Source organism: Marasmius oreades, chromosome 1, assembly GCF_018924745.1.
Source record: "Marasmius oreades isolate 03SP1 chromosome 1, whole genome shotgun sequence".
NCBI lineage: Eukaryota > Fungi > Basidiomycota > Agaricomycetes > Agaricales > Marasmiaceae > Marasmius > Marasmius oreades.
This window is the reverse complement of record NC_057323.1, coordinates 4160839-4174315: the sequence shown is the minus strand read 5'-3', so window position 1 is coordinate 4174315 and position 13477 is coordinate 4160839. Positions and strand designations below refer to the sequence as shown.

The following is a 13477-nucleotide window of genomic DNA, read 5'->3' as shown; positions in this document are numbered from 1 at the left end:
CGTGTTTCAGTCTGCACCTGCTGCCCATCTCCCTCTCCATTTCGCCTCGAATCATCACCATTTCTTTTTTCACGTGAAGGACAAAAGCCATGTCGATCGTTATCGTGCGTACAGCCGATCGCCAAGTTGCGGGTGGAAACGGAGGATGTAGACCGTAGTGTAGATTGTTGCTCACTGCTACGGTTGCCATTGTTGGTTTGTCTCCGCGGAGTATCAGACTATCATCGTTTGCAGGTACGGTATGATACATTGCGAGACAGGGATGGTATTTCTTTGGATATACAATGAACGGTAATATTAGCGACATACAGCAAAACCTTAGTAATACATACAAGTCAATCGCTAGCCAACAAACCTCAGCGCATCCACACTAACATAGTACTTCGTTCCCTCTCCTGGATTTGGTGGGACATTCGGATCCGGCACCAGCATGAAAATCTGTGAAAATACGCGAGGGTGGCCGTCAACACTTCGCGTGTTACTCCGCGCCTGGCTGGTTGGCGGTGGATGTTGTCGGCCATGAGTAACATTCCCCGAAACATTCACGAAGAGAGAGGGAGGCGTCGAGCCTAAGTAGGTTTAGAGGACCAACATTAGGTCGAGTAATACGAAAACCTTACCTGGTATTGGATGACAATCAAAAGACAGCATTTCATGTTTGGTCGGTGGCATCTTTTCTATGAGCCGCTTCACTCCATCAGACCCTTGTAGAGGATTTCCATTCCATGTAATAGATGAGGTCGGACGATAAAAATTGGGTAGATCTGAGAGGCGCGTGCTCGAGTCGTATGCCGTGTAGTAGAGTTTGATGAAGCTATCTGCGGCTCGTGTGGCGATTGTGATGCTAAGAGAAAAGGTGACGAGGAGAGGGAAATTATTCTTTCGAAAACACGCACTCGTCGCGAGTAAGACCTGCTGAAGGTGGGGACCCAACGGTGGGTGCAGAAGTGGTCATCGTGGTGGATCGCAAAATGGAGGCATTTGCATAGCCACCGGGTTCTTGGTCCACCTTCTATCGACAATGACTACGGCCACGACCACGGGCCCGACAGAACCAACGCCGGAAAAGACGAAGGAAGATTCTTCACATATCGCTGAAGAAGAGGAGGACGATGGGCCAGATGAACCAGAAACTGGCAACGCGGATGGTTTGTTGTATTCATCGCACGAGTTTTTTTTTGCCACCGGTTTTCATCGAGCTCTTTTCAGGCGAAGCGAAGAAGAAGAAGAAGAAGAAAAAGTCAAAGAAGAAGAAAGTAGAGCAAAGTGATCCTCCAAGGATTGGCCTTTCAAAACTTTTCCCGAATGGCAATTATCCGGAAGGTGAGATCCAACCGTACAAGGATGAGTGAGTCTACAGACCCTAGGGCTCTACAAGATCCTGGCGCTCATGATAGTTATGTTTGTCGCCGTCAAGCAATGCCTGGAGGACGACGTCGGAGGAGAAGCGGTACCTGGAGAGAACACAAATGGAAGACCCTGAACTGACATACCAAAGCATACGGCGGGCCGCTGAGGTTCACCGTCAAGTTCGTAGACATGCTCGCAAGCATATAAAACCTGGGATGACGATGATGGAGATAGTCGAAAATATCGAAGATGGAGTTCGCGCCTTAACAGAAACAACCGGCTTAGAATCTGGACTCGGTTTCCCGACTGGCGTTAGTCTTAACAACTGCGCTGCTCATTATACACCCAATCCTGGCGATACCACAGGTATAGTCACTTCTCAGTTCACTTCTCGATATGTCTTGACACCATTTTGAAGTTCTCAAACAGGGCGATGTCCTTAAGATTGATATCGGGGTTCATGTAAAAGGAAGAATATGTGATTCTGCCTTCACTTTGAATTTCGACCACACATACGACAAACTACTCGAGGCGGTTCAAGCTGCGACGAACACAGGAATTAGAGTCAGTTCCACCAGCCGTAGTTCCCTCAGGCGCTGCTTTTCTCATGTACGTGATACTCACAGGAAGCTGGGATTGATGTGCGGCTTGGAGAGCTTGGAGCTGCTATACAAGAAACCATGGAATCCTATGAAGTTGAGGTGAACGGGAAGATCCTTCCGGGTAAGTAATCTCTACTGGTCTTTGAAAAAGGTGGCGCCTAATCCTCGCCGAATGACCACAGTCAAATCAATCGAAAATCTCAGTGGACACACTATCATTCCGTATAGTATTCACGGAGGAAATCGAGGGAAATCGGTCATGTTGGTCAAAAACGATGACCAAACCAAAATGGAGGAAGGGGAATACTTCGCGATCGAGACGTTTGGGTCGACAGGCCGTGGTCGTGCCGTTGAGGGTGTAAGTGTTATTATATTTGCATTTCCGAGTTATTCACATGATGGACTCTTCTGTCAGGGAGAGTCCTCACACTTTGCGAAAATCTACGATGCACCTCATGTTCCGTTAAGGTATAGCCGAATATCATCTAACTGTGTCCGCTTTCCGCATCCTCTGACTTTCTCTCGGTGGCAGGCTGACCTCCGCCAAATCCCTTTTGAACACAATCACGAAAACCTTCGGGACACTGACATTCTGCAGACGTCACTTACATCGGATTGGCGAGACCAGGCATTTGCTAGGTGTGAGTGACGTGTTCTTTCCCCTGCATTGTGATCTAATTGATCTTTATTAGCTTAACCATCTCGTGGCGCAAGGTATAGTACAAGAGTATCCGCCATTGTTTGATCAGCTAGGCTCTATGACCGCTCAATTCGTGCGTCATCTCCACGAGCTTCCCACATATGTATACATTGATCTCTTTTCTCCAGGAGCATACCGTTCTCCTCCGACCAACTGTGAAGGAGGTCGTTAGTAGAGGTGATGACTATTAAAAACATATCGAGCGTGAATGTATCTGTACAGTACTTGTAGCTTACTGTCATATATATATTTCTACCTCAAATATATCTTGTGTTATAAAGCCCGGTCTGAGGCAAGCTTGTAGTATCATTTACACCCTCGGATTGAGTCCGAACTATGTGTTTTCTATAGTATACAGAGATATAACAAATACTTCACATGATAAAAGATTACCAGATGTGAAATCAACCAAACGTTTGACTCTGTACAACGATGTCAATGACGTATGAATCAAGAAGAAAGAAGTGAACTTACCGAGCGAGTACTCCTCTTGATCTTCGATAATCGCCATTCGTCTGGTTTTTCATACTTGTTGAAAAGGGGTTCGATCTTCTCCTGCCGTTTCCGTTTACTGATCTTGTGCGCATCGGCGACTTTAAAGAACTGAGGTGCAACTTCCACCAGCCATTTAGGTTCCACCGCTGTCACGTTATGACAATACTCCCTGGTAGTAAGAACAAGTTCGTGATATATCAACCATTCGGGAGCTCTGTTGAACAATGCTGAAGATGGATGGATGTACACGGGTGTTCCCTCCACAAGAGTCTTGTACCCTTCTTGCGGATCCTTTTTCGCCGCATGTCGGAAGAAGCCTGAACAAATTGCCCTCCTGATACGGTTATAATCTTTCCCAGCAGATATAATATCATGCTTGTATCTAGCGTTTGGATGAGCACCGACAATTCTGGAGTGAAGACTAATAACTACATACCTGTCCATGATACCGAGCAGTTGTTTCCTAACGTCCTGCGCTCGCCTCATACTACGTGCTTGGATGAAGTTCTCGTAACACCACGGATTTGAGAAGTTGGCATTCTTCCAGCCGTTGTACACAGTGAGCAGGGTGAGATGATCACCTTCGGGTTGGTGGAATTTGGCCTTCTTAGAATCAGCCTGACCCTGTTTTTCTTTCGGGCGGTAAAAGACCGTTTGGACAGACAACATTGCAACAATAGAAAGAATCTCTTCAGAACACCCCAACTCCACGGATGCAATCAGCATCTTGGCTAATGGTGGTTCCATAGGGAAATCTGCCATTTTGCGACCTAGCCCCGTGAGAAGACCTTCATCATCAAGCGCGGATAAGGCATAGAGGGATTCAAGTGCTGTTAACATTGTTTGCGCAGGAGGTGGGTCCATAAAATCAAAGGAAAGAAGGTCGTTGACTCCCATCGCTTTGAGCTGAAGAATCGTGGTCGCTAAATTCGTTCTCTGAATGTCCGGGATGGAGTTGGGAAGCATCTCGTTTTGAAACGCAGCCTCAGTATAGAGACGATAACATTTTCCGGGACCAGTGCGCCCTGCACGACCCGAGCGCTGACGTGCTTGCGCTTGTGAAATGGGCATCACCACGAGAGAGTCCATACCTAGACGAGGATCGTAGGCATTCTGCTTCGAAAATCCTGGATCGATGACATAGTAGATGTTAGGAATCGTTAAGCTAGTTTCGGCGACGTTCGTTGCAATGACCACCTTGCGAACACCGGGAGGGGTTGGATCAAAAACGCGTGACTGCACTTCGGATGGTAGGGCAGAGTAGATAGGGAGAATAAGGAGGTCGGGCACTTTTGGTCCCAAGGCTTTCATGCGTTCGAACAAAATTTCACAAGCCGTGTCAATTTCTTCCTGTCCGGTCAGGAAGAGAAGAATGTCACCAGGGGGCTCTGATAAGTGAATCTGCATGACAGTAATGAGAGAGGCATCCATATAGTCTGTCTCGGGCTCCTTTGTATAGAGTATTTCGACTGGGAATGTCCGACCGGGGATGGTAAAGATGGGGCATCCATAGAAGTACTTGGAGAATTTCTCAGCGTCCAACGTCGCTGAAGTCACAATCAGCTTGAGGTCTGGTCTTCGCTTGACGGCCTCTGCACTCATGTGAGAATTGGATGCACTTGGAGATGGACAGTACTCACTTTTGAGAAGACCGAACAGAACATCTGTGGCGATTGTCCGTTCATGTGCTTCGTCCAACATAATTACCGAGTAGTTGTTGCACAACGGATCGATGAGACACTCTCGCTGGAGCATACCATCCGTCATGTACTTTATTCGAGTCTCCGGACTGGTGCAATCCTCAAAACGTATCGTATACCCGACCTCTTGACCGAGTCGACAGCCAACCTCCTCGGATACACGTTTGGCAACCGACATGGCAGCGACACGACGAGGCTGAGTGCAACCTATGCGAGCACGATCTGCGTATCCGGCCTCTGCGAGGTACTGCGTCATCTGCGTTGTTTTGCCGGACCCGGTATCACCGACGACAATAAGAATCTGGTGCTATTGCAGGTATAAGTATGTAATCGTATGAGACAAACCAACCACAAACCTCTTCGATAGCTTTGAGCAATGGCTCGCGTAGTTTGTAGATTGGTAACCGTCTCCGTTGTTCTGTGATGGTCAAATTCGTAATTTCACCATAAGTTGTTGCTTTATTGAATGTCTGTTCCCTCCATTGCGGTACTTCCCCTGCCTTCTGTCCTCTCAGATTCCCTCTGAGGTCCTGCGCAAACACCTTGTCCGTGTCTCGGGCCATAGGATCAAGCCATGGTTGACTGAAGTCTCGGGCCTCGGAATCCGCTTTTTCGTTGGCCTCTTGCTGTCGCAGTTCCCTACGTTCTTTGGCTAATGAAGCTCCGTTCAGAGCAGCACGGTTAAGTGATCCATCTGGTGCCTTCACTATCTTCACTGGACTCAAGTCAAGCGTCCGTTTGGTTTGACCAGCCAAGAATGGCGGCTCATCCTCTCGAATTTCCACGTCAAGCTCTTCTTCTACTTCGGCCTGTGCTGCCGGGTTATGCATGTCTTCGTCGAGGTCGGGATAATCCGCGGCGTCGAGAGCACCAGAAGAAATTAACTGCTTAATTTCCCAACGTTCTGGAGAGGTCAATCGCTTTGCAGACCGTTTTGGTGCATCATCGCGCGAGTTGAGGGGGACGGAGTTGGCACCTGATGAGGCGCGGGCGGTGCGAACACGTTCTTCTTCCATCTCTGCTTCCGACTTGATGCGAAGATGAGGGGTGAGGTCTCGACCAGTGACTTGGTCAACGTCTTTCATTGAAAGACCAACTCTGCTTCCAGCAACACTTATAACCTTCACCTTTACATTCTGTCCTCTGCTCAAGAGATCTGACGCAGAGTTGACTCGGGAACCAGTTTGAATATTAGAGACATGGACCATTCCTGGGATATAGTCAGTAAGGAGCGGTTAAAGAAGGAGAGCTGTACGTGCCTTCGACCCGACCGGCAACTCCTTCGACTGTAACAAACGCGCCAAACTCTCGCAGCCCGGATATCCGGCCGTTATATATCTTGAATAATATAGGCCTCTCATCGAGAGCCGAACGGCCGCCTCTACCCCTTCTATCATCATGAGCACGACCTCGAGGCGGACTGGGACTTCTTGCTCTGGGAGGAGGGGGAGGGGGAGGAGACCTGCTGTCTCTCCGCCGTCTTTTGGGTGAACGGTCTAATTCAGATGGTCGTTTCTTCCCCGAGACAAGTTCCCCAAGCTCCTTCAGAAACACATCGTCGGAAACACCAGGCGAAACTTCCTGGTCCTTGAGCGCCAACCCTGGAAATAGTCGCCTCTTCTTTTCTTCCTCCGTCAATTCCCCGCCGTTCGAAACAGTTCCATTCGAAGCAGTGGTAGACCATTTTTTGTGTTTTGGGTGCATGCTGAGAATAAGTCGGTCAACACTCTCCACGAAGGAATCTGGAAAGTCAGCCCCAACACCCTTCAGCTTCGACTTGAACTCGGAAAGACTTTTACTGGATTCATCGTGGAGGGAGATTACGAATTCGGCAAGTACTTTGTCGTTGACTCCAGTATGGTTTTCAATTTCCTGGGTGATCTTGGACACAAGAGAAAGGAATTCGAGGTTATAAAGATCAGAATCGGCCATAAAAGTGAAGGTTGAAGTTGAGTGTATACTGACAGTACTGTGACTATGAGCATGTGATTACCTAATCAACCATCGCTCATGCCCCCACCACGCAAAGGAATAGTCAAATCTGGGAATGCTGGCAATTCAGGAAAGTCTTCAAAGTCGGAGGAGGTTTCTCCAAGTACTACCAACGATGCTGCAGGACAAAACCCGTTGTTTCCGCCCGGATCGAAATACCCTGCAAGCCTACTCCATGAAAGGTGTTACATGAGTCTGCAATTGGGCCTAACTACCTTTTATTGACTATCGTGTGCTATCAGGTGCCAGAAGAATGGATGGGATAAGCCGGTAGTGGATACTGTGAGCTGCTACATATGAAAGTAACTCTTACCCGCTCCGACTCGGTGGATTCTTTGTCTAGCGTAAGCAACCTAATGGATGGTCGTTCGTAGTGACCCTCAGTAGAATCAACAAGAAGACCTCTCAGAAAGAGACTGTGCGCATGGAACCTCATCCACCTTATGTCTGCCCATCCGCACTTGAAGCACGACATTGGGGTGCTACTTATGCTTTATATCGGGTTTGGTCACAGAAGTCTATATCTTATACTTTCGCGTTAATCCAGGCGATTAGTTCTGTAATGGGATTCAGCTTAGTCGAGTCTTACCAAGAGGACCTGCCGATTACTGGAATCTACTCGCGGTGAATTTGATTTCTGTTGTTACCGATAGACTTCCGTCTCTAATACAAGCGAAAAAAAAATAGACTGAGCATAAGAATGCACCCGAACACCAGAAATGGATGTACAACACGGACCCATTCGCTGCTAAGAAAGAAGTAGAGGAGAGGCAAACTTGTGCCGCCGAAAAGCGTGCCAACGTGAGTTCAACAGCGGGAAACACATCTCCAGATTCTTCGAGTACCCTAAGCGAGTTTTCGCAAGCACCTGAAGTCCGAATGGCCACAGGTCTACGTGAATTTGTCGAGGATGCCATCAAAAAGGTCAAGAAACTTTTCACTTCCTGTCGCCTTTCGATTCCTGAAATTAAACTCCAGGGCATGTCCATGTATCCGGAGACAGTCGACCAGGCAGCCTTGATTCTGCCAGAAGACTCTTGTCGTCAAGTCGAACAAGGTTTACTGAGGCTTGGTTTCACTGCGGCCCAGGCACGCAATGCTGTTAAATTCCTCTCCTCCCCTTCCTCCATAGCGGCAACCTTGCTGGAGTCACTATCACCTTTAGAAGCCAGCATCGAATATTTAGTCCTCCACGTTCCGGAATGCGACTTGCCTAAGAGATTTCTTCCGTCCAGTAACTCTTCCAATCCCTTCATCACATCAGCTCATTCTGGTACGGAAGATTTGAAGAAACGTTGGGCTGAGGACAAGGCGGTGAAGGTCGCAGGTTGGCCTCCTCATCTGGTGAAAGAACTAACCTCGGATCCCCGTCTAGTCGAGGATTGGAGTCTCCTTATCTCTGCTCTAGGGAAGAGATTGGTTGGGGAGGACATCGTGAATCCGCCTTCTACGATGGGTATGCCTTATGTCATAGACGCAGAAGAGGCCTCGTCGCTAGGCGTCGAATATGAAGATCCCAACCACCTCGTTATGCCACTATTCAGTGCACCTGCGTCGTTGCACGTATTGGTATCCCCTGATGGATCTTATCCACGAGTCGGAAATACACCTGTTTATCTGACATCATCTTCAATACCCTCATATGTGCGGCTACATCTCCTATCTCAACTGTTGCAAGCATTAAAGGACCCAGAATTTATGTCGGACGGCGAGGGCTTTTGCATGGCTGCAATGCGACATCTGGAAGACGCATGGGCCTCGGTAGAAGCGGAAGGCCCTCCGGATGTTTCAGAAGTGTTGAAACACATTCTGCCGACTCGGAAAATCTCTACTGTTGAACCACTTGACATGGACGACGATAAAAACGACTACAGCCCTACGAAGAAACAAAAGTCGGGAACTCGAAGGTTTGACCCACGAACCGATGGGGAGGTCAGAGAGCAGTTCGAATCGATTTGTCGGAATCCGAAGGTGACCATTTTCCACACGAGGGATCTGTTACCCATTTTCTAACTTCTTATCCAGTATGTAGAGTTGTTGGTTAACCGCAAAGACCTCCCGTCGTTCTCGACAAAACAACAATTCCTGGACTTATTAGAAATGAATAGAGTCGTTGTCGTCGTGGGAGAAACAGGCAAGTTGATGAATACATTGTTATATTTGTTTGCTCATTACCTGTAGGTTGTGGGAAAACAACGCAGTGTAGGCAGGCTAATGCTCCGAATTATCCGGTGATTCTTCGAACTCAAACATGCTACAGTACCGCAGTTCATTCTGGATTCCCTCATTCTCTCAAATCAAGGAGCAAGAGCTTCTGTTCTGATTGCTCAACCGCGCAGGCTTTCGGCCATTGGAGTTGCAGCCCGAGTGTCTGCTGAACGGCTGGACGATGGCTCCGTGGGTTATGCTATTCGTGGAGAGAGCAAGCAAAATGTGAAGACAAAACTGTTGTTTTGCACAACTGGAGTGGTCCTTCGCCGTCTTAGTATGAAGGATAACTTGGAAGATGTAACTCATGTCGTGGTGGATGAGGTAAAAGCGGCTTCACATGATTCAATGCGATGAACCTGACAGAACTAGGTTCATGAACGATCCCTGGATGGAGATTTCTTAATGCTTGAGCTTAGGAACCTGCTCAAACGAAATGCGAAAATCAAGGTTGTTCTCATGTCAGCGACAATCAATCACGAAATGTTCATGAGATATTTCAACGGGGCGCCCCTTCTCAATATTCCTGGCTCCGTTCATCCCGTCACCGATAAGTCCGTTCTATCTCGAGTACCTCGCCTTCGTCTTCTTATGTCTTGATTCAAAGGTACTTGGAAGATGTTATACCCGCGATACGTTATGACCCCTCTGGAGCGAGTAACAAACAGGGCAAGGGCGACGCAGAAAAGGTGGAGATGCTCATATCTCAAGGTGTCGATGAGCGAAGCGCATCTGCAATAATCAGAATCAGTCGATCAGAACGTATCGACTATCAGGTATGACTCCATATTGTTCCTCGAGATTGAATTACATGACGTCCTAATGAAATATACACAGCTGATCGCCGTTCTCGTGCGGCACATCATGGATTGTGAACAAGAAAAGGGTGGCGTGTTGATCTTCCTTCCTGGAGTCCAAGAAATTCGGCAATGCATCGACGCCTTGAAATCAGTTACATCTTCTGCAGAGGCGGATATACTTCCACTTCACGCTAGTTTATCAAACCAGGAGCAGATGAGAGTATTTGCGAAAACAAAAAGGTGGAAGTTGATCGCCTCTACTAACGTTGCGGAGGTACGTACACACACTCAGGAGGATCGTCCCATGCCCCGTCCTCATTAGGATACTGCCATAGACATCGATTACCATCGACGACGTGATCTATGTCCTCGACTCCGGAAAGGTAAAAGAGACCCAGTACGATCATGAAATGAACTTGTCCAAACTGGTTGAGACGTGGGTGACACAAGCCGCTGCAAGACAACGGCGTGGACGAGCTGGTCGAACACGCCCCGGAATTTGCTACAAACTGTACACTCGAGCCCAGGAAGAAAAAATGAGCAGGTTCCCGGTACCAGAGATCCTTCGTGTCCCCCTGGAAAATATATCACTGTCGGTGAAAGCGATGAGAGAAAATGAAGACGTGAAGGCGAGTCGATAGAATCGAATGCCGACACTGCGTCCACTAACCGCACACGAATCATAGCTCTATCTGGGACGGGCTATTGATCCACCTCCATTGAAAGCGATGGAAATGGCGTGGTCAACTCTCGAAGAGCTAGGTGCCATAAACGACGACGGAAAAATAACAGCATTGGGGCGTCATATGGTACGAACGAATGCTTTCCCACTTTTACCGACTAACATACGTCTAGTCGCTGCTTCCTATAGACCTGCGTCTTGCTAAGGTGCGTGTTAGCTCGATTCGAACTTCATTCTCTTATACAGCCTTCACAGATGCTTGTCCTCGGCACCGTCTTTCGCTGTCTCGAACCGATGCTGAAAAGTAGGACGAGATTAGTTGAGAACAGATCGCTTTGAAGCACAGATAATCAAACTGTGGTTTAATAGATATTGAACTGCATATAATATTAAATTAACATTAAACTAAAGAGCAAGTTCAACTGCGAGTTGACCCAAATTGAGTTCAACTGTGCAGTTCAACCAAACTGCATTACTCTAAGGTACTTGTGAAATGTTGGGTTTTTATACTAAGTAATTCTAACCTCTAAGAACAAGTAGAAGAATATGATAAGTACAAAATGCAGTGTAGTGTAATAGTGAGTAGCATTATTGTTAATAAAGTATAGAACCAATGAAGGCTGATGTTAATGATTTTGATTGTGTTACACCTGCGTGTGGTCCCGTGGGTACTTACCATTTTTGGATGTGGCTGTGTAAAACCTACCAGTAGGGAAATTAGTCACACATAACCTTTTATAGTAAGTGGGAAAGAAGGCACACACACGTTATACTATCCTTCCACTTCTCTTAGACTCTGGATCATCTTGGTATAAAATACTTTTTATACCATTTCATGATTGTGTTGAATGAACTCCAAAGTTGAACTTGGGGGAGTTCAACATACAGTTGAACTTCCGGGTTGAGCTCAATCATGAGTTGAACTTGATTTTGTTCAAGTTTGAGTTGAACTTGAGGACTGTTGAGTTTATTCAGCACACAAGTTGAGTACTAAATCAGAAATAGTATTTTATACCAAGATGAACTAGAGTCTAAGAGAAGTGGAAGGATAGTATAACGTGTGTGTGCCTTCTTTCCCACTTACTATAAAAGGTTATGTGTGACTAATTTCCCTACTGGTAGGTTTTACACAGCCACATCCAAAAATGGTAAGTACCCACGGGACCACACGCAGGTGTAACACAATCAAAATCATTAACATCAGCCTTCATTGGTTCTATACTTTATTAACAATAATGCTACTCACTATTACACTACACTGCATTTTGTACTTATCATATTCTTCTACTTGTTCTTAGAGGTTAGAATTACTTAGTATAAAAACCCAACATTTCACAAGTACCTTAGAGTAATGCAGTTTGGTTGAACTGCACAGTTGAACTCAATTTGGGTCAACTCGCAGTTGAACTTGCTCTTTAGTTTAATGTTAATTTAATATTATATGTAGTTCAATATCTATTAAACCACAGTTTGATTATCTGCGCTTCAAAGCGATCTGTTCTCAACTAACCTCGTCCTGCTGTAGCGATGCTCACCATTACCGCTTCTCTTTCCTCGAAACCCCTCTTTATCAGTCCGATGGAAAAACGCGAAGAAGCGGCACAGTGAGCGGGTCTCATCCGTCAGGCATGTCTTGGTATGAATTTTGTTTATTATAGGGCCAGATCGCGGTTTTCTACCGGCAATAGCGACTTACTGACCGATATGCATGCGTTTAACGAGTGCATGAGATTAGAACGAGAAGGGAAACCCAGGAGTGCTATCAAACAATTTTGTGAAGAGGTAGTCACTCCTATTCGAAGGCCTCGAACCCTGACGCTGATGAAAAACTGCCACAGAATTTTATTTCCCAAACGACACTGGGTGAAATCTCTATGCTACGGCGGGAATTTCTTGGGCCTCTGACGTCTATCGGCTTCATTCCTCTTGATTCTACACCCAGCACCGCTTCTCTTAATATCAACAGCGACAACCTCAACCTCATCAAGTCCATAGTGGTCGGCGGTCTATGGCCGAGGATTGCCCGGGTCCATCTTCCCAAATCAGCTATTAAATTTGACAAGGTTCAGGCAGGAACTGTTCAGAGAGAAAATGTAGCGAAGGAGTACAAAATGTATGATTTACGCGAAGGCAGAGTATTTTTACACCCTGCGAGTATTCTCTTCGGGAATGCTAGTTGGAAGTCGCCATTCCTGGTGTATTTCCAGAAATCTTTGACAACCAAACTGTTCCTGAGGGACGCCACAGAGGTCAGTAGATCTCGTATTATTTCGTCACGGCCTCATGTTATGGTGTTCTTATAGGTACCTCTGTTCGCGATCCTTCTATTCGGGGGACCTGTGTCGATAAATCACATTGGTGGAGGGTTGACGGTTCGTTCCAAGGAAAGTATCATTAAACTGAAAGCTTGGCCCCGGATCGGAATTCTTGTGAATCAACTCAGGTGAGTGCTTGAACCCCTTTCCTGTGTGACCGGAACTTTAACGTCCGGCAGGCGACTTTTGGAGGCTCAACTCTCAGAGAGTATCGAAAGTGGAACGCTTCTCGATCAGCGAAGCGACAATGTGGTGCTCAAGGCGATGTTGAGCCTGATTACTAACGACGGCCGGACTGCAGAATAGGACGATGTACGATACTAATATGATTGCTCGCAGAAATGTAGAGACCATTTGTGCCCAGATTCGAATTTTCGCTGGGGGAACATATCAACCTGTCAACTGTTTACATCCAACCACACGATGCTGCTACTCTCCGAAGTGCGATTTCTTTACCCTCAGGACCATTATCAATCGTACAACACTGAGAAGAAGGCTACAACACATTAGCCTTCCCTGCGCCTCTGGCAAAGACGACAGTCCCGCCTATGCTGTTAGCTTTGATAGCTACCATCATTAGGTCGCCGAATTTGACCTACGTATGTTATCCTTTTGAATTCATGGATCCACTGC

General features: G+C 46.9%; 5 protein-coding genes across 7 annotated transcripts; 3 read left to right on the top strand and 2 right to left on the bottom strand.

Annotated features, from left to right (window-relative positions):
* Positions 1–342: 342 nt before the first annotated feature.
* E1B28_001511 (uncharacterized protein) lies at positions 343–955 on the bottom strand (the record flags this gene model as incomplete). Its single annotated transcript, XM_043147450.1, has 3 exons — positions 343–569; positions 621–844; positions 897–955. 3 exons carry the CDS (start codon positions 953–955, stop codon positions 343–345), a joined length of 510 nt encoding a protein of 169 aa, XP_043016159.1.
* A 117-nt stretch (positions 956–1072) lies between these two features.
* On the top strand, positions 1073–2910 carry E1B28_001510 (uncharacterized protein). Its single transcript, XM_043147449.1, has 10 exons — positions 1073–1148; positions 1210–1348; positions 1398–1716; positions 1769–1914; positions 1977–2073; positions 2135–2310; positions 2368–2420; positions 2485–2593; positions 2645–2725; positions 2781–2910. Exons 3-10 carry the CDS (start codon positions 1470–1472, stop codon positions 2841–2843), a joined length of 972 nt encoding a protein of 323 aa, XP_043016158.1. The 5' UTR covers positions 1073–1148; positions 1210–1348; positions 1398–1469; the 3' UTR covers positions 2844–2910.
* An 83-nt stretch (positions 2911–2993) lies between these two features.
* On the bottom strand, positions 2994–6783 carry E1B28_001509 (uncharacterized protein). Its single transcript, XM_043147448.1, has 6 exons — positions 6107–6783; positions 5204–6057; positions 4788–5154; positions 3584–4739; positions 3127–3529; positions 2994–3074 (listed from the first exon to the last, which is right to left on the bottom strand). Exons 1-6 carry the CDS (start codon positions 6777–6779, stop codon positions 3057–3059), a joined length of 3471 nt encoding a protein of 1156 aa, XP_043016157.1. The 5' UTR covers positions 6780–6783; the 3' UTR covers positions 2994–3056.
* A 66-nt stretch (positions 6784–6849) lies between these two features.
* Positions 6850–10956, top strand: E1B28_001508 (uncharacterized protein). 3 transcript variants are annotated; one of them, XM_043147445.1, is made up of 16 exons: positions 6850–7021; positions 7082–7121; positions 7183–7341; positions 7395–7463; positions 7527–7763; positions 7818–8810; positions 8865–8973; positions 9021–9041; positions 9100–9371; positions 9420–9601; positions 9655–9823; positions 9885–10121; positions 10183–10476; positions 10534–10656; positions 10703–10735; positions 10785–10956. In XM_043147445.1, the coding sequence occupies exons 1-16, from the start codon at positions 6858–6860 to the stop codon at positions 10866–10868; spliced, it is 3186 nt and encodes a 1061-aa protein (XP_043016154.1). In that variant the 5' UTR covers positions 6850–6857; the 3' UTR covers positions 10869–10956. The 3 variants fall into 3 exon arrangements, with proteins under 3 accessions (XP_043016154.1, XP_043016156.1, XP_043016155.1); XM_043147447.1 differs by having other exon boundaries at positions 7082–7341; XM_043147446.1 differs by having other exon boundaries at positions 7082–7463.
* A 1100-nt stretch (positions 10957–12056) lies between these two features.
* On the top strand, positions 12057–13240 carry E1B28_001507 (uncharacterized protein; the record flags this gene model as incomplete). The annotated part of the gene is made up of 5 exons (XM_043147444.1): positions 12057–12133; positions 12188–12311; positions 12368–12778; positions 12833–12972; positions 13024–13240. The coding sequence occupies 5 exons, from the start codon at positions 12057–12059 to the stop codon at positions 13148–13150; spliced, it is 879 nt and encodes a 292-aa protein (XP_043016153.1). The 3' UTR covers positions 13151–13240.
* Between the last annotated feature and the right edge of the window lie 237 nt (positions 13241–13477).